General features: G+C 30.3%; 4 protein-coding genes across 4 annotated transcripts; 2 read left to right on the forward strand and 2 right to left on the reverse strand.

Moving 5' to 3' along the window:
- Window positions 1-3,179: 3,179 nt before the first annotated feature.
- On the reverse strand, window positions 3,180-10,973 carry Phum_PHUM494780 (golgi-specific brefeldin A-resistance guanine nucleotide exchange factor, putative; the record flags this gene model as incomplete). Its single annotated transcript, XM_002430643.1, has 16 exons — window positions 3,180-3,251; window positions 3,341-3,997; window positions 4,175-4,651; window positions 4,720-5,028; window positions 5,123-5,460; window positions 5,550-5,927; window positions 6,002-7,023; window positions 7,109-7,345; window positions 7,444-7,652; window positions 7,735-7,858; window positions 7,949-8,400; window positions 8,485-8,778; window positions 8,880-9,763; window positions 9,872-10,099; window positions 10,177-10,375; window positions 10,872-10,973. 16 exons carry the CDS (start codon window positions 10,971-10,973, stop codon window positions 3,180-3,182), a joined length of 5,982 nt encoding a protein of 1,993 aa, XP_002430688.1.
- A 765-nt stretch (window positions 10,974-11,738) lies between these two features.
- On the forward strand, window positions 11,739-12,155 carry Phum_PHUM494790 (glutaredoxin, putative; the record flags this gene model as incomplete). The annotated part of the gene is made up of 2 exons (XM_002430644.1): window positions 11,739-11,879; window positions 11,955-12,155. 2 exons carry the CDS (start codon window positions 11,739-11,741, stop codon window positions 12,153-12,155), a joined length of 342 nt encoding a protein of 113 aa, XP_002430689.1.
- Window positions 12,156-15,873: 3,718 nt separating this feature from the next.
- On the forward strand, window positions 15,874-16,941 carry Phum_PHUM494800 (Troponin C, isoform, putative; the record flags this gene model as incomplete). The annotated part of the gene is made up of 4 exons (XM_002430645.1): window positions 15,874-16,015; window positions 16,435-16,554; window positions 16,696-16,827; window positions 16,913-16,941. 4 exons carry the CDS (start codon window positions 15,874-15,876, stop codon window positions 16,939-16,941), a joined length of 423 nt encoding a protein of 140 aa, XP_002430690.1.
- A 148-nt stretch (window positions 16,942-17,089) lies between these two features.
- On the reverse strand, window positions 17,090-18,548 carry Phum_PHUM494810 (synaptotagmin-15, putative; the record flags this gene model as incomplete). The annotated part of the gene is made up of 5 exons (XM_002430646.1): window positions 17,090-17,169; window positions 17,269-17,476; window positions 17,543-17,812; window positions 17,901-18,369; window positions 18,445-18,548. 5 exons carry the CDS (start codon window positions 18,546-18,548, stop codon window positions 17,090-17,092), a joined length of 1,131 nt encoding a protein of 376 aa, XP_002430691.1.
- Window positions 18,549-19,193: the final 645 nt, after the last annotated feature.

Below are 19,193 nucleotides of genomic sequence, written 5' to 3' on the forward strand. Positions count from 1 at the left end.
TATTATTATTATTATTATTATTATTATTATTATTATTGTTGTTGTTGTTGTTGTTGTTGTTGTTGTTGTTTGTTGTTATTGTTTGTTGTTGTTGTTATTTGTTGTTGTTGTTGAAAAACATGATGAAAACGTAAGGAAGAAAAAATTTTTTGAACGACATTTTTTTTTTTTTGTAACGGAAATGAAACTGAAGAATTTTTTTTTTTTTTAGGTGCTGGAAAAAAATAAAAAATTTTCCTTCCCCTTCTCCTGCTCCCAACCCCCTATTCCCCCCCGATAATAATAAAGATAATAATGATGATAAATCTCGGGTTTAAATGTAATTAAGTTTGACACTTCAAAAAAATAATAAAAAACTTTACGTGTAACACGAAAAATTTATTTAAAAAAAAAAAAAAAAATTTTTTTTTTTTATGTTAACGAAATGACCTCGTCAATGAACTTCGTAACCTTTCACCTTTCCCCTCCCCCCGACCCCTCCCCGTTACCCCATCCCTTCTTTTCTTAATTAAAACCTTTAATTAAAAGATATTTTTTATTCTGTTTTCTCTCTATAAAAAGCAGAAAGAAAATTATTAAAAAATTTTTTTTTAGGATTTTTCCATTGTCACCGCCATAATGATGATAATGATGATGATAATAATGATAATGATAATAATAATAAGTAATAATAGCAAAAAAGTTTTACAAGGAGTTATCCACGCCGATATTCTCAAGGAATCGTGTTGAGAAACCTGGAATAATGGATCACAGACGGAAATTTGTAATCAAAATAGTAATGATAATAATAATGATGATGATGATGATGATGATAAAACATAGAGAAAACGGGCGGGGGGAGGAGGGGGTAAATAATTTTAAAAAAAAAAGCGGCCTCGAATGGAAAATTTAAAAAAAAAATTTATCTTTTTTTTTTGGGTGGGAGGAGGAAAAGGGAGGGATCGAATATTCGAAAAACTTGGGACTTTTAATGACGTCATACTAATTACGTAAACTAAACAATTATACCTTCTACGACTACCATTCCAAATAATAATAATAATAATAATGTAAGTCAAACGAAATTTTTTTTTTTTTTTCTTTTTTACTTACAAATTTTATTTTATTTTTTTCATTTAAAACAAACAAAGAAATAAGAAACAAACAAACAAAAAACACGGCATTGATATTATTAATAATAATGATAATGATAATATTTATTTATTTATTTAGCACAAATAACGAATGACATATCACGACTCTACACAACAACCGTTTCGTCCATGCCGTAGAAACCAACTAAAAAAAAAAAGAAAAATGGAAAAAAAGGAAAAACTTATCGATTAGACAAACTAAAACACGAAAACGACAATTGCCCCCCGCCCCCTACATCTCTACCTACCTTCCTCCTCCTTCCCTCCTTCTCCCCGCCTCCCATCCATCCTCGTTTGTTGATAACATTAAATGAAATTTTTTTTTTGTTTTTCTCCCTCGCGAGACCTTTGGATCGGACCTTATAATAATAATAATACGTCGATGGGAAAACGGGGGGAGGGGCGAAGGGGGACGTGGGGGGGAGGGGGGGAGAGACGTCATCAAGTTGCAAAATGGAAAAAAAATTTTTTTTAACGCGATTTAAAAAAAAAGTTTCGAAACTTTTTCTCAATAAGTTTCTGAAAGAAACTTGTCGCGCTTTTTAAAATAATAATAATAATAATAAATAAATTAAAAACGTTTTGTTTGTTTTGATAATTTAAAATATTTATTTTTCTTTCGCGCCGCATTTTTCTTTCTTCAAAACAACAACAACAACAAACAACAAACAACAATCGGAAAAAAGGGGGTAAGCTAAACAAAGTATTTATTTACCTGCGTTCATTCGTATACCAAAAACATTCATATTTTTTCCTTTTTCCTTTCCTTTCCTTAAAAACAAACACATAAACAAAAAAAAACAATAAATTTATGTATTTATGTAGACATTTAACTATGACGTTTACATTACGTCATATAATTTCATCATCATCATTATTATTATTATTATTTAATAAATAAAAAAAACAACGAAAATATCAAATAGTTAATAATAATTATTTTGCCGTCGATCAACTTTTACTTCAACTTCTTTTCATTTTTTTTTTTTTTTTTTTTTTAAACATGGAAACGATAATAATAATAATGATAATAATAATAATAGGTTCTATCAATTAATATAAATACTATTATTATTATCGTCATCAATTTTTTTTTTTTTTGTAAGGGTAATGAAAAAATTAATAAATTGAAAAAAATTTTTTTTTTATTTTATTAATTCATAATAAAAAAATTTTTAATCTCATTTCCCCTGATTGAGAATAGAAATCGTTAATAATAATAATGATAATGATAATAATGATTAATAATGATGATGATAACGGTGATAATAATGATGATAAATTTAGAAATTCAATTTTTTTTGTCTCTGAAGTCGCGATTGTTCCAATACGGACGTTACCGTTCGAATTTACAAACAGTAATAATAATAATTAAATGACAGTTAGTCACTTTCGCCGACGACGACAAACAACAACAACAACAACAACCAAAACAAAAAGAAAAAAAATTTTTTTCCACTCTCAGAATCAGGTTAAAATAATTAAAAAAAAAAAAAAAAGTTTAAATAAGATCCCCATACGATTGACATTAATAAAAAAAATTTTAGTTACATACATAAATACATAAATACATAGATACATAAATAAATACATATATATATTTTTTATAAATAATATTCACCACGTTACAATAAACAATAAAAATAATAATAATAATAATTATAACCGTAAAAATAAAATAAACGAATCAACGGGGAGTTTTTTCCAATTTTCCTTATCATTTTCTTATCACATACGAAATTTTATTTTATTTTTACTTTTTATTGTCCTGATGATAACAACAAACAAACAAACAACAAAAAAACAACAACAAAATAAAATCGTCAGTTAAAACAATAATTAAAATTATTAATTTATTATTATTCTTTTATTTATCAGGTATCAATCAATCAATCAATCATTTGTTTTTTTTTTTTTTTTTTCATAAACATTGATTCTCAATGATGATGATGATGACTTCTTTTCTGACGTTGACGTCTGTCACGCTGCAAACGGGGAAAAATCTGTCGAGTGAATTCTTCTTCTTATTATTATTATTATTATTGACTACGTCTTGTTGTTTTCCGATTGTTTTTCCAGGTTCGTTTTTGATAAGAGATTATCGAATGCATCCGGTTGCTGAAAACGATTTTGCAAATCAAATATGAATGCTACTATTATTATTATTATCACCGCCACCACCACCACCACCATTACGTTCGACTCACTTGGTTCTGCTGTGAAAAATACTGAGACAAAACTGAAGAATTACTGCTGTCGTCTGGTGACGTCATCATTTCCGACGGCCGAAAAGACCAAGATTTGTTACGATCGTCCTGATCCAATCCCGGGGAGGAATACATTTGTACGGGAGCCGTTATGTGACTCGTCGGAGGAATGTATAGGGCCTCGGACGAGGGAACGTGCGAACGGATCGACGAATAATTGTTGAGATTTACGTAGGGAACGAAAGAAGAATTTCGTGATCCGAAATTTTGAACGTTTGAAAGGGGGGGATCCGGAGTTTGCGTCACCGTCGACGACGACGACGACGACGACGACGACGACGACGTGGGCGGCGGCAGAAGGCATGACGTCATTGTTACCGGTTGCGGTACGACGATTTCTGAAACTTTGTTCTCGTTCGATCCGTCACTGTCTCGGTTTGCCGAACGTTCCTCCGAAGACGGTTTCCCGTCTTTTGATATCGATACGAAATTCTCGTGCGAATAAACGAATTCTTTTGGGATTTTGGCAGCGACACCCGGTACGACGGTTGGTACTATTAACGGAATTTTTTGTTCTTGCGATTGAGAACTTGCCGCCGTCGGCACGAGTGAAACGGACGAATTTGGCAATTGTCCTGATATGCTTGTCGTCATTAACTGTAAAATGAAAACAAACAAAAAAAAAAAAAAAACGGTTATGATCCCTTTCTTCCTTTTTTTTTTTTTCTTTCTAAACTAAAGTGTAAGAATCCCACAGGAAAATTGATCGTTGAGAACACACTTCATAGTTTTTTTTTTTTTTTTTACGAAACCAAATAACCGAAATTCTCATACCTGCTGACCAAGATGATTTAATATCGGAGTAGTAAAAGTATGAGCGTAAGACGAAGGTGGTTGCAAAATAATGCTGGTACCTCGTGAAGTTGAAATTTGATTCAATAACTGCGACTGATTTCCAGAATCCGAAAATTCGGTTTTATTAGGATGAGGAGGAGGAGGAGGAGGAACAGAAGAAGGAGGAGGAGGAGACGAAGGAGAAGGAGGTGGTGGCGGTGACGGCGGAGGAGGGGGAGAACCCGAAGAAAGTACGGGTTGCTCATCTGCTGCTTTTATGACGGGTGATACGATATCGTCGGGTTTGGGAATAGCAGATTGAGCCTTGAAAAATTCTTCTTTCAAACCGGGAAGAAAACTGTTTATTCGCTCCCACGTCACGTCCCACAGAGGTAGGTATCCGTCGGACCCGACAAATACCTGAGCCGAATCCATAACCAAGAGCATGTTTTTCAACGATTCGGGAATCGCTTCGAACTGGAAAAAAAGACAAAAAATTTACACCCGTTATAAGGAATCAAGGAGTGAAAATGTTTCGCACTTACCAGAAGATCACTTTTCTCCACGAGCATGTATTTATTCATGAAATCCAAAATGTTGAGCCAAAGCGTCGTGAATGTCGGAAGGGACAAGAGAGGAGTCAAGTGATGTAGGAAAACTTTTGATAAAACCGTAGCTGCTCTCACTCTCGTTTCTTCCAGGTGCGGTTCATCCAAAAAATTCAATTCTAATAATTTTGCAAGGAGAGGAAACAAAACTCTGTTGAAACACGATTCCCATTCATCGGCCGTGAGAGTTTGTAAATCGTGAACCAAAAGGGCTCTTTGAAGGTAAGTTATGGCGCTCATGCGTACCTTGACAAAAAGACGAAAAATTTGAGTTCGTTACCTTCAGCTCCACGTGGGTCGAACGAAGATAAGACAAAGATGAAAAGTAAAAGAAAATTACTTGTTTTCTAGAATCGCAGCAGAGTCTCGCAATACCCTGCAGTAGAGGACACCATCCTTGGAACCATAGGGAAGTGAAATTCGTGTCTGCGTTTTCGGCGGCCCACCATCGGAAAATCTGAGCCGTTCTCGTGTGTAAAGTGTGCATTAAATCCAATAATTGAATGCTTATTTGATGGTATCCGCTGGGAAATTCTTCGGAATCGCTTTCATCCGCATCGTAGGCACTTGTCGGACTCAATTGTGGACTCCTTATTTTTTCCTCTTTTTTTTTCATCCATTTTTTCCTTGATTTTGGATCTTTCGCGGAATTCGATTTCTTGATTTTCTTTTTATCCGCTGAAATCGAATAATCACAATCATAAAATAATTTAAGACTTGATAGGTACGCACACACGCACACGCACACACAGTTTATATGAACTCACTTCCGTTTAGACTGGCCTCGACGAACGTTCTTATACAATGCACGCAATATTCAAAATTAAATGGAGTGATGTGAGCAACGTCTCTGACTAAAAACGCTAAACTCTCGCAACATTTGACCAAAGCGAACGGATCGTGAAACATCAATTCCTGTTCGAAATCGGCATTGTTTTGATGAGCGTTTCGCGAAGGAACCGGTTGAATGTCGCCTTCGTTTCCGACCAAAATCCAACCGCCTCCCACGTTCGGAGACATTTCCGGGCTGACGGAAGGACTTGGTTTTTGTCGTAGGTGAATTTCCGAATCAGAAGTGTAGCCTCTGTCGTTTCCCAGCCCGCTATCTTCATTTCCTGATCCTAAATCACCGTCTGATTTCGCACCTAAACGAAACATTACCATAATTCCATAATTTTCGACCCGAAACAAACAAATCAATCAATCATTTGTTACCAACCGTTATTAACGTTATTCTGAGAATTGTTTCCAACCAGTTTAGGAGGGGGCGCTCCGGCACCCACGCATTCCAACAAGGTAAATATAATTGTCCAATCCGTGCTCGTGTGAATGTTGGCAGCGCTCGTTTTCAATAGCTCGTATAAACCGTACGCAATTTGACGAGATATTCTTTGCAGGATATTATTTTTCAAGAGTAAAAGCATTCTGAGGGATTGCAAAACGACCAAACTCATTTCCTCTCTACGCATGAGACGAATGGCGAGCCGCAATAAGCCGACAACCGCTCTTTCCGTCAGGTAATAATGATCGCATGCCGAACCTCCCACAATTAAACTATAAATGTGATCCCGAATATTTAACCAAATCCCATTGGCTCGATCGCTGTTCTGTATGACAATTTTAACGAGGATTTCTAGGAAGAAAACCGTCGCGTCCTCATTGAATTGATTACTTCCGGGACCGTGGGAAGCCGAAATTAACGATTTGATGAGCTCGAGTAAAGAATCCATTCTCAAAAATTTCGATTCCGTTATTATCTGATCTATTTTACATTCTTTGATGCAATGACGAGCTATTTTCATGTGTTCCTGATCTTCCATCGACGGAGCTCTGTGACTCGATGCTTCCGCTCCCAAAGCTATGTAAGAATACAAAGAACTCAAGAGTCCCGTTTCCGTTTTTTGCGATGGAATTTCTTCTCTCATCAAAATAATTTTTTTATTGTGTTCTAAAAAGTCTTCGGCTTCTATGAGGGATTTGGGTAAGAGTTTGCATTTGTGAAGTTGCAAAACTATTTCCAATATGTTTTTCCAACTTTCTCGCATTATGTCTCCGTGTTTGCGAACCAAATCGAATAGTGTTTTCGTTACCAACTGCGCTTTCAAGTTCAAACCGAAGGCGATGGTCACGCTTTCAGGAGAATCCGACGAATTGATTAAATTCGTGAATTTGCACAGGGAAACGATCAAATTGTCGAAATCGTTACTCATTCCGTAGTGAGCCGAGATGGTGGCACATTTTCTAAAAAATTTTTCCAAAAAACAGAAAAAACAACACATTGTTGTAACGATTCGTTATTTACACTCAGAATTTTACCATAACCAACCTGAATCCCAACATAGCTTTTTGATAAACCGAAATATCATTGCTTTTGTCGAAAAGGCAACTCAATGCTGCTATCGTCGGACTCCATATTAGTGAAAATAAATCGTGATCGTATAATCCGTTGGGTGCGTGATGATATATCCCATCCTTGCTAGCTCCTCTCCTGAGCAAAACTTTCCACAAGTAATTTTCTTTTACCAATCCGGTTTGTTCGGCCGGCATAACAATTTCTTCATTTCTAAAATTTTATTTAATAGTATAAACATTTACCCTTTATCATCCGTCGTCTGCTTACTTCTATGTTTTTTTTTTTTTTTTCAAGTAGAACAAACTTACTTGATTGCGTTGTATATTTCGTCCAACATTTCCTGATCGAAATCTTCACCTCCGTTGACTCTCCTCAGGTTTTTTTTAAATTCTTCCGCCGTCATCGGATTATTTTGACGTTTGACGTTGTGATTATGCTGATCGACGTTCAACATTATAACCGCATAAGCTAAAGTGAAAGCTGCATCCGCGTTGACGAAAGGCTCTCCGTTACATTTCTATAATTAAAATTTCATTTTTTTTTTTGTTTGAAGGAAACGATGGACAGCAAAAAAAAAGAAAAAAAAATGTATCACTCACGTGCCAATGTTCGGCGAAATGTTCCATGATGAGAGATATCAAAGGGGATTCACCGGGAAGTCGAAAAGTTTCAAGGTAAAGACGTAAAGCTTCGTCAATTCTCAAATCCGAAAAATCAAAAGATCTAAAAAATCAATTTTTTTATTTATAAAAAAAAAAAAAAAAAAAAAAAAAATGGACGATGAAAAATAATATCAGGCACACACAGATCAACACTTGCCTAACAAATGCATTTAATATTTCAAGGTTGCTCCTGTTGCTGATAAAATCTCCAATCATTTTTTTATCCAACCTGGGATTTTCTCTTAGAAAATGCACGACTTCCTGAGGTTCCAATGGAGTCGAAAGAAGATGGTGTTCTTGCAAGAATTCAATACCTTTTTTAAATTTTGCATTGAACTGCTCCGTACCGGACGTGAGTAATTTTTTTTTTCGCTTTATAGCCATCAATTCTTCGTGACTCGGAATGTTTTTCGAAATTTTCTGACGACCTATTTTCACGTTGCAAACCCTTTTCAAATCGTCGGAATTACTATTACTGTTTTCCATTTGTTTCTCGTAGACTATCCTATTGTGGCAATGGCACTCGATTGAATCGACAATTGTAAGTAAAGCAGCGAGAGAAAGTAAATGAGTATTGTAGACGTCATCCACGGGGAAGGCATTCTAAAAAAAAAGGGAATTCAAACGATGATTATATGCGGGGGGGGATGGGGGGGGGAAAAATAACAATCAAAAACAAAATGTAACCTTTGAAAGAAGTTTTGTGAGGTCTTCAAATAGATTAGGACAATATAAATCACAATCGTAATTTAAATAAAGTTCGGTGACGAGTCCTGGAATTCTCCAGAGTTGAACGACAGATTCTAAGGCTATTTCTCTATGATCGTAACTGATTTTTGGCGAATCCGAAACAATCATTTCCGTTAATTTAATCAAATAAAATTCCAATTGAAATTTTAAATGCGTTCTCAACGATTCAAAAAGTAAAAACAATACTTGAACGTTTAATGCAAATATATAAATTTTTTTTTCGTGAAGCAGCTAAACAAAAAAAAAAAACAAATCGATAAAAATAAAAAAAAAAAAAAAAAAAAAAAGAATAAAAATTTTTATTCGAACAAAAAAAAAAAATTAACACTTACAGAAAATAAATTTCTACAAAGTTCATCCTTAACCATGACCAAAAGTGATTCGTGTTTCCCAATGGCGTCTGCTCCAATTTCAAATGCTACTCCCAACAGCGTCAAACCTGAATGAATCATCATTTTATTGTTTTGCTTATCCAAAGGATTGCACAGTGAAATTAAAAACCTAAAAAGTTCTCGAATGCATCCCAATCCGTAGGGTAGAAGTTTTCCCTGATTTTCATTTTCTAATTCGCTAATTTCAGAAGTAAATCTTACACCCTGAGGATTAACATAATCTTGACTGGATAATTGTGGATCACCAGTTTTATCTAACTTCTCGATTCCTCTCGTTGAAGAATTTGATAAAGAGGTACAAGTATCAACTGTAAATGAAGCATTTTTGTCGACAGCATCTAATGCAGTTTCTACGATTGGAGAAGGTAAGTTATCAGAATTTTCAACATTTATTATGCAAGATGAATTATTTTCTAAAGGTTCATCCATATTTGTGACAGTATTCTCAACATCTTTCGAATTAACATCATCCTGTAATTGCACTGATTCTGAATCGACAGGTTCGCTTATTTCACTATCTTTGGTAACGCTTTCCTGATGGATTTCACCTTGCATGTCTAAAATTTTCTCAGTATTTTTTTTATTTATCCCTTTCGATTCTTCCGTTTTCATTTGTAACGATTTTGATTCTTTGGTAATTTTATTTTGATTTAACTTGGATTTTCTTTTTCTTTTGGAAGTTAAAGAATCAACCGCACCATTGATCATTTTAAATTTTTTAACTTGATTTAAATTTCTAGAATCATCCGTGAATTCAGATAGTTGAGAAAATAAATGCTGAACTAAATCTTTAAGACAAAATTCTGCAGATTTTCTTAAATGCTCTAAAAGTAAATGATGCTTTAATTAATGATAAAAAAAAAACTTTTATTTACAAAACATAATACCAAGTCCAAATAAGTTAAAACAAGCATTAAAGAGTAATTAAGTACCTGTCAGCCTATGTTCAAAACAAATTCTAAAACATCCTAACATAATATCACACATACTTTCATTAGTAAGCATATGACCTAGGGGAGAAAGAACTAATGTTCTTAGAACTTGTAATATTTTCATCAAAACTACTCCATCACTATTTTCATCGATACTAACAAATTTAGCATGGGTAACTGCATCTGCAATATTTTCTAATGTGCTCGGGACAGATTTATTCGATGGCTCTAAAAAAAAATATAATAATGCTATCACTCCATTGAAAAAAAATTTCAATATAATTTTGATTTGTTTAAAATTTTACCGATGAGGCCATAAGATAAAAATTTATGAACTGAAGATAGTGCAAGACTAGTTACTGGGCCTGTTGTTTCTCCTGCTCTAATCACTTCCAAAAATGGATCAAAATAATGATTAGGATCCAAATCTTTTAAATCTCCTATTTGATTTAAAACATCTTTTAAATCGTTAAAACTTTGAATCAACACATTTTGACTCAAATCCTGTTTAAATAAATAAAAAAAAATCTTATTACAAATCATTTATGGTGAATATTTACTATTTAATTGTAATCGATTACATAAAGTTAGAAAATTTTTAGTGAAAAAAAAATCTTGACCTACAAGTACAAATAAAATCATAAGATTATCAGTACTTGTATCAAATGTTGTGTTATCATAATAATAATAAAAAAAAAATTAATTTTATTGCAATTGTTTGCCTTTGAAAAAAAAAAAAAAAAAACATGAAGGTGAAATATAAAATGAGGTAATTAAACAATTAATTAATTTCAAAAAGAGGTTATTGAATATTTTATAAATAAAAGGAATTTGACCTCCCACATAAATTCAAATGTTTTTATAATTGTCAGTAAATGATGACATGAATAAAAGGTGACAAAAAAAAAAAAAATTGTTTCAAAATAAGGAGTAATATTCAAAACATATTAACTGGTACTATCATTAGATATATATTAAAATTAATTTATTTCAGATGTACCTGCATGGTATGAGAAGGCCAACGATTTTCTTTTCTCATAGCAGCAAGGAGAATAGCCATTTCTCCTTGCACCACATATAACCCATTTGCCGTGCATGGCATTTTATTTATAAAAAAAAAAAAAAAAAAAATTTTTTAAAACAAAATAAAAAAAATAATTTTTAAATTTAAAATATGTTGACAGCCGACATTTTTAACGACGTTGGCACTGGTCGTGTAATTAGAATCAGCCAACAAAATAAAAATGATATAAACAAATTCGTAAGGCAACTCAGCAATTTAAAAAAAAAAAAAAAAAAAAAAAAATTCATATTTTAATTTTAGAAACAGGTGGTAAGTATATAATTAAAAAGATTAAAACCGTGACCGATAGCAAAAAAAAAAAAAAAAAAAAAAAAAAAATTCATAGGCTCAATTTATATTGAATTATATATCACAAAATAATTTTTGTAATTCTACAGGTGATGTTTATTATGAAATGAGTGTCCTTTGCCAATTTTCTTCTTCTTCTTTAAACAATATATTTTTTATTTATTTTTTAGGTAAATTTTTTCTTTTTTTTTTTTTTATAATAATAATATAAATATAAAAAATAGTATTAATATTTTATTTTCATTTATTTTGTTTCAGGATGATTAGAATACATATACATTAGGTTTTTTTTTAAATTTATTAATTAATAACAATTAATTAGGATTAATTACAGTGTTTGTTAAGCAGCCTTTTTTATACTTTTAAAATTAGGTAGTTAGATTATTATTATTATTTCTTTTAAGTTTTAATAAATCATATTCAATTTTTATAAAATGAAATTTATAAAATAAATGTTTATCGATATTATTTTTTGTAGTCGAATTTTGCATTCTAATGGGCATTGGAGTGCAAAGTAAAAGTCTTTTCTCGGAGGAACTCGAGCCTGCCACGAAATTTGTGAAAGATATGATAACACAAGATGAAATTGTAATATTTTCAAAAACTTATTGTCCTTATTGTAGAATGGCCAAAGAAGTATGTGATTAAGTAATAATCAAATAGTTTTTTATTATTTAAAAAAAAAAAAAACATTTGAAAACATTATTTTAGGTGTTTGATGCCCTTAACAGAAGGTACACCGTTATCGAATTAGACCAGAGAGATGATGGCAGTGCAATACAAGCAGCTCTAGGACAGATAACAGGAGTCAAAACAGTCCCCCGAATATTTCTTAATGGGAAATGTATTGGTGGTGGAAGTGAAATTAAGGCTTTGTATGAATCTGGTCACTTATTGGGAATGCTCAAATAATAAGAAACATTAAAATTTTATTATTATCATCGGAATCTTTTCTTATAACAAAAAAAAAAGAATTTGATGTATTACTTCAGTTAATGGCCTGACAGGCAATAGATGGAATTTTTCAGTGTTTTATTGTAAGAAAAAAATGTTATTCGAATATTATGGAACATAATTACTGAAACATGACGTAAAGAACAAGGTTGTTTTTTTTTTTTTGTTTCGAGTTTTATTTTTCTGTGTATTGAAATTATTTTTTTTTTTTTTTACTGATTCTAACATCTTTTGTTTTTATATAATTATTTATTTAAATCATCAATGAAGATAAACTATAAATATTTTTTTTTAAGATTGAATTATTAAGTATTAATAATTATTTTTCATTTAATAGATCTTCTTATCGATTATTTATTTATTTATTTATTTTGTATAAATGTAATAAAGTAGGTTATTTTTTTATTTTTTTTTATTAGTTTTTTTTTAATTATTATTAGATTTTGCCCACCTATTTAAGAAACAGTAAAATTTTATAAATTAATTGTAATATTTTAAAACAAATAAATTATTGTTGTTTATATATATTAATTCATTCATATCGAATCAATTTAAATTGTAAATTTTTTTTTATTTTTATTGTAATTCGATTTATTAAGTTAAGAAAAAATTATTTATTTATTTATTGTTTTTTTTTTTTTTTTGCAGAGTGCCAAAAGAAATGTTTTTATATTTAGTTAATTTTTGTTAACGAAAATAAAAATTATTATTTTTCTGACAGGTTCGTTATTTTTCTTTTTTTTTTGTAAACACGTGTTGACACGTTTCGACTGAAAAAAAAAAATTATTTGGCTTACGTTCAGTTCGTTTTGTGTAAATATTTTTAAAATAGGTCAAAAGGTTAAATTAAAAAAATTTTAACAATAATGTAAATAAAAATTTAATTGATTTGTCTCTAATAATAATAAATAATTTACAATTTGTCTTTTAGGTTTGGAAAATTATTATGAATAGGAAATCATTTCAAGATAATAATAATAATAAGAAGAAGAAGAGTAGAAGGGCGCGAAAGTGCAACGGTTGACATGTTTTTACATCATGTTTTTACATGTCAAATTATTTTAATTAATTTTAATAGTTTTATTTAACGATTTAGTTATGAGTTATATATCAAAAGTTTTGTTATTGAGTGAAGTTTATTGTGATATAATTAGTTTTTTATATTATTTAGTGATAATTATAATTATTTTAAGTTTAAATTTGCAAATAGTTAACGGTTTCATGTGACAAAAAAAAGTGTGGCAGTGAAAAATTTTAGAAGATGGTTTAGTACATTTGATTACTATGGGGTAAGTGATTCATTTTTATACTTGTATTTCACTTGCAAAAACGTTTGGCTAACAAAAAAATGGAGGCAAAATGGCCAAAAAATAGTTTTAATATTTTACATTTATTGGGTATAATTATGAGGAGTTTAACTAATAATCTTTTTCATCTCATCATAGAAAATGATAGTTGATGTAATTTAATGAAAATATTTATTAATAATGATTGATTTGATATATAACAACTCAGGGTACAAATTTCTATACTCTAATCTTTAAGGGTTAATTTACTGATTGTTGGTTGTTTTAAGCATTTTCTTGAATTAGTTTGTCTCATTACAACATACTGTATCATAGAGACAGTGTCATACTCCCTTTAAATTTGTATCAAAATCAGGGGGGATTGGGTAACCTTCATGTTAGTTGATTTTAGTGTAAGTTATTATGAAAAGACACAATAAACTCTATTCGATAATTTTACATTTCTTGAGCTGATTACGAGAAGTTGAGCTAAATACCTTCTGTCGCATTAAGTAAAAATAAAAATAGTTTAATAGAAATACTTGTAATTAATTAATTTATTGCATCAGATAGATGTAAAATCTCTGTACTTCTATTTTAAGTGTGGATTCACTAAGTGTATATTATTTTAACCCTGTTACTAACTTAATTTGTCACATTTACATAGTTTGTCATAGTGTAATACTTTCTGTAAATCTGAATCAAAAACCGAAGAAATTGGTGGCCTTTATGTTAGTTGATTTTAGTGTAAGGAATTATGAAAAGGCACAACAGACTCCATTTTATGATTGTACTTCTCTTGAGCTGATTATAAGTAGTAAAAGCTAAGTACCCCTGTCATATTAAATAAAAATGAAGGTAGTTTAATAAAAATAGTTATTATAATTGGTTTAAGGCATCAAATGGATATAAAATCTCTGTACTCCTGATTTCAAGTGTAAATCTATTAATTGTACATTACTTTAACCCTTTTCTAAAGTTAGTTTGATTCATTATAACATATTTTGCCATGTGTTTAGTGTAAAATTCTCTTTTAATTTCAATTATGATAAGAAAAATTCAACTGCCTTCAGATTACTTGAGTTTATTAGTACAAAATTGTAATTTATATACTGTGAATACATTTTGGGTGGAATGCATGAGGGAAGATTATGAAATGGGGAAACAGTAGGAAAATTAAGTATTGAAATAGTTCTTTGACATAACTTATATGACAACTAATTCAAAATTGTAATAGAGCAAAATGAGAACAAGATAAAGGCAGAATTAAAACAAATCTTTTTCTACTGTTGACCTTAGTCATTTCTTGACAAGGTTGTGAATCTCATTTCTCCTGTTCTTCCTGGCTCCACAGATGTCAGTTACTGGAGTCCAGGAGTACAGGAGAAAACTTGTTCCCATCAAATAAGATAATCACAGTGAAACTCACAAGAATTGTTGTGATGTCATAGGTTGTAACAAGATTAGGCATGCATCATTACTGATACTTAGGCATTTATTCCTTAGGGATCGACAGGTAGAAACCTGTAATAAATGTTGAAAAGCTCTAAAGACGAATTGTTGTGATTATAATTGAAAATAATAATAATATTAATGTTCCCTGTAAATAGTTAATAAAATAATTAATTAAAAATTAAAAAGAAAAAAAAATTTTTTTTTTTTAAATGAAAATTTATCAAGATTTATTATTAAAGCACTAGTCATAATTTAAATTATAGGGGATAATAATTTCATCAAAATAAAAAATAAAAATAAAAAATAATTTTTTAAATAGTATATATAATTATTTCATAATAAAGTTAATAAAATAAATAAATAAATGAATGGAAAGATGTTTTGTTTTGTTTTATGTAATGACATAAAGAAAACACAAGGACCAGATGTTTATTATTATTATTATTATTTGTCAGGTGAATTAGTCAATTCTTAAAAGCATTGTCCACCCACGTCACGTTGGAAAAAAGCAAATCAAAATTTTATTTATTTATTTATTTTTTGTTTACCTTTCACAAAAACGAACGTTAGTTCGTTAATTTTATTTTTTATTTATTTCTTTGCTTTTTTTTGTTGTGTTTAAATAATAATTATTATTATTATTATTACCGAATAAAATAAAACAATGGTAAGTTTATTAATTTACTTTTATTTTTTTAATTTATAAAAATTAATTAAATTATTAACGGGATAATAAATCGTAATTATGACGGAATATTAAAAAGAAAAAAATTCGTCGTTTGTTTTTTTTTTTTTTTTTTGTCTTTAATTTAAATTATTATTATTATTTAATTTTTTTTTAAATGATGAAAACGTCGTTTGTTTTTCACGTTTTGTAATAAAAAAAAAAAAAAAAAAAAAAAAAAAAGGATGACGATGAACAAAAGTTACAAATAATGAGAAAAGCATTTCAAATGTTCGACACGACAAAATGCGGATTCATCGACACCGTTAAAATAAGCACAATATTAAACACAATGGGTCAAATATTCGACGATGGAGAATTAAATGCATTGATCGAAGAATCCGATCCCGACGGTAAATTATTATTATTATTTATTCATTACGAAAGGGGGAGAGAAGGGAATGCTCTTGAAAAACCCTCGGGAAACTTAATCAAACTCGAGCCCTTTTAAAAAATTGACGGGAATTGTTGTAAACGCCATCCCCGTTTCCGTCCCTTTAACCTCCTCCTCCTTCCTAATTCGTTTTAATTATGACGACAATTCATTAATTCATAATAATAATAATAATAATAATAATAATAATAATAATAATAATAATAATAATAATATTTATTCATAATTTTTTTTTTAATTAAAAATAATAATATAAAAATGTAAACGTTTGAAAAATGTCCGTTTTTTCTAATCCGACGTCAAAGTTATTAATTAAAATTTACATATTAATGTCATTGACCTATTATTATTATCATTATTATTATTATTATTAAACAGGGTCCGGAAAAGTTAATTTCGATGGTTTCTGTCGTATAGCAGCACATTTTTTAGAAGAAGATGATGCGGAAGCAATGCAAGAAGAACTTAAAGAAGCTTTTAGATTATACGATAGAGAAGGTACGGGCGCGTGTTATCAAACATTGATAAGGAAAAAGAAAATTAATTAATGCCATTTTTTTTGCCATTTTGTCATTTACCACGAAAACGAGGTCAAAAGGTCGAATAAAAAAAAAAATAATAATAATAATAAATTTTTAGGAAACGGTTACATAACGACGGGAACCCTTCGGGAAATTCTCGCCGCTTTAGATGATAAATTAACGAATGAGGATTTGGATGGAATAATTGGCGAAATCGATACAGACAATTCTGGAACAGTCGATTTCGACGGTAATGGGGAAATGGGGGGGGGAAATAAAAAATTTTTGGCGCCAAAAAAAATTTAAAATTTAATTTTTTTTACTTTCTGTTTTAGAATTTATGGAAATGATGACCGGAGAATGATTAATGATTAATTAACAAAAAGGAAAATTTTTAATTTACTTAGAAAGAAAATTTTTTTTGTATAATAATTTTTTTTTTTTTTTAAATTATTATATAATAAATAAATTAACCGGAAAGAGTGTGCCACTGTTGACAAGTTTCCTTAGGATTAGATAATGCCGAAATCCAATGAGAATTTCCTTTTCCTCTTGCAAACATGTAAGATCCCAAAATAAATTTTCCAATTAACTTATCTGAAATTTTTTTATTTCCGTTTTTTTTTAATTAATTAATTAATTACCAGAAGAAAATAATAATGATAATATTTTTTTTTTCATGTTATCGCACCTCTTCCGTATCCGGAAACACATTGAAAAACTTCAAAACACAAACTGCTAACATCCGTCGTGGCAGGAGTTAAACGGAAATTAAAACACTCGAAAAAACTCGGATCGTTTTTACCTCTGACCACGCTCGTTTTTTTCACTTTAATAGCTTTGTAATTTTGATTTAATGTTATTCTCACGTACGAATCTTGTTTATCGATATTTCTAAACTGAAAGAAAAAACGATATATCGATATATCGAAGAAGAAAAAAAGAAGGTTTAAAGTTAGGTATACCTTAAGATTTTTAGCTTCGATTACTGTCACGCTCAATCGACCGAGCGTTTCGTTATATAAAAGACTAACGAGTAATTCTCCATTAGCCGTTAGCAACCAATCTTCAACGATTTTTTTTTCCAAATCCATTTTAAATAATTTGACTTCCGTTTCCGTAACGAATTCGTTTAATGGTAGTACCACGTGACCAATTATACTTCGACGTTTGGCTCTTCCGGAATCGATAACGGTGAGTTTTAATAAATGATCTAATAAATCTTTTGCGGGTACCTGTGAAAATTTTTCAAAATTTAATTGTTCGATTGTTTCGAACGACGAGGTACGTGTGGGAAAGGTGAGGAAAGGTAGGATTTAATACCTGAAACACAAAAGTTTCGTCGAAAAATGGATTACAAGATTTCTTTTTAACTTTAGATTGTTGGTATCTTCTTTCATCTGGTAAAAGATGAAGTCTTATGAACGGATCGCAACCGTTAACCGTTCCAACGGTTCTACTGGGTAAATTTTTAGCTTTCAATATGGAAACGAGTAATTTTTCCGTCGCGTTTTCGTAACGTACGGAAAACCAAAGTCTTCCTATGTGATCATCCGGAAATTGAACGTCTTCTTCCAAATTAATGGTACAATTACCGTAGAGTGCCGGGTCTACGACACCCAAACCGTAACAGCTAAATGAATTCGAACGCCTGTTACGTTTTCTTTCGGTTAGTATCAACGGTTCGGTATTTCCATCATCCGAATCATTTTCATCCAAATCTATTTCATTTAAATCTCCCAAAGAATTTGAATGACGTAATGGCGGCAAACTAAATAATATATCTTTCGTTCTGCCCGGGAAAAAAAGGTAAGTAAATTGATTTTTGTTATTTTAGAAAAAAAATTCTCCCCCCCCCCATACTCACGAAAATTGTAAGCAAGAGCCTTGATGTGATGGATACACTACAATACTTGGTCCCCCAGCATCACCGCTGACGACAGATTTTTTTTTCCTTTTTAACAAGCACATGACAGTGATAAAAACAATTAATATGATAAGAGATACGCCGGCCGTTATCAAAGGTAATATTAAATCTGGCAAAACGAAAAAAAAACAAAAATAAATGAGTTGGGGAGGGAAAGGAAGGGGGCGAACCCCCCAAGCCTCACCAATCCTTTTCATTTATTTAATTGTAAACGATATTACGATTAATCATTTTTACAAAATGACGTCACGGACGTTTTATTAACGATGATACAACCGCAATCGTGGAAAATTTCATTTTCTCCCAATTTCATGTTAATTAATTAATTAATTAATTAATTTTCATCGAGATGAAATAAATAAATAAGTAATAATAATAATAATAATTGTTAATAAATGAATTAATAAATTTTAATTTACATCAAATCGATAAAAAAAATAAATAAATAAATAAGTAAAACTTTTCGTTTTTTTTTTTTTTTGCTAACGCGATCGTTATCGTTATTATTATTATTATTTATTTATTTATTTATTAACTTTTTTTATTGTCTATTGAAAAATGATTTAATAAATAAATAAATAAATTTACGATAAAAAGCAGAAGAATCTTGCGAGAAGATGGGTTTCGACTCCATATTATTTTTATCACTCGTTGATAACACCATATGATTTATCCATTTGTTATTTTTT

The sequence above is a fragment of the Pediculus humanus genome, genomic scaffold, assembly GCF_000006295.1.
Source record: "Pediculus humanus corporis 1103172108265 genomic scaffold, whole genome shotgun sequence".
Classification (NCBI taxonomy): Eukaryota; Metazoa; Arthropoda; class Insecta; order Psocodea; family Pediculidae; genus Pediculus; species Pediculus humanus.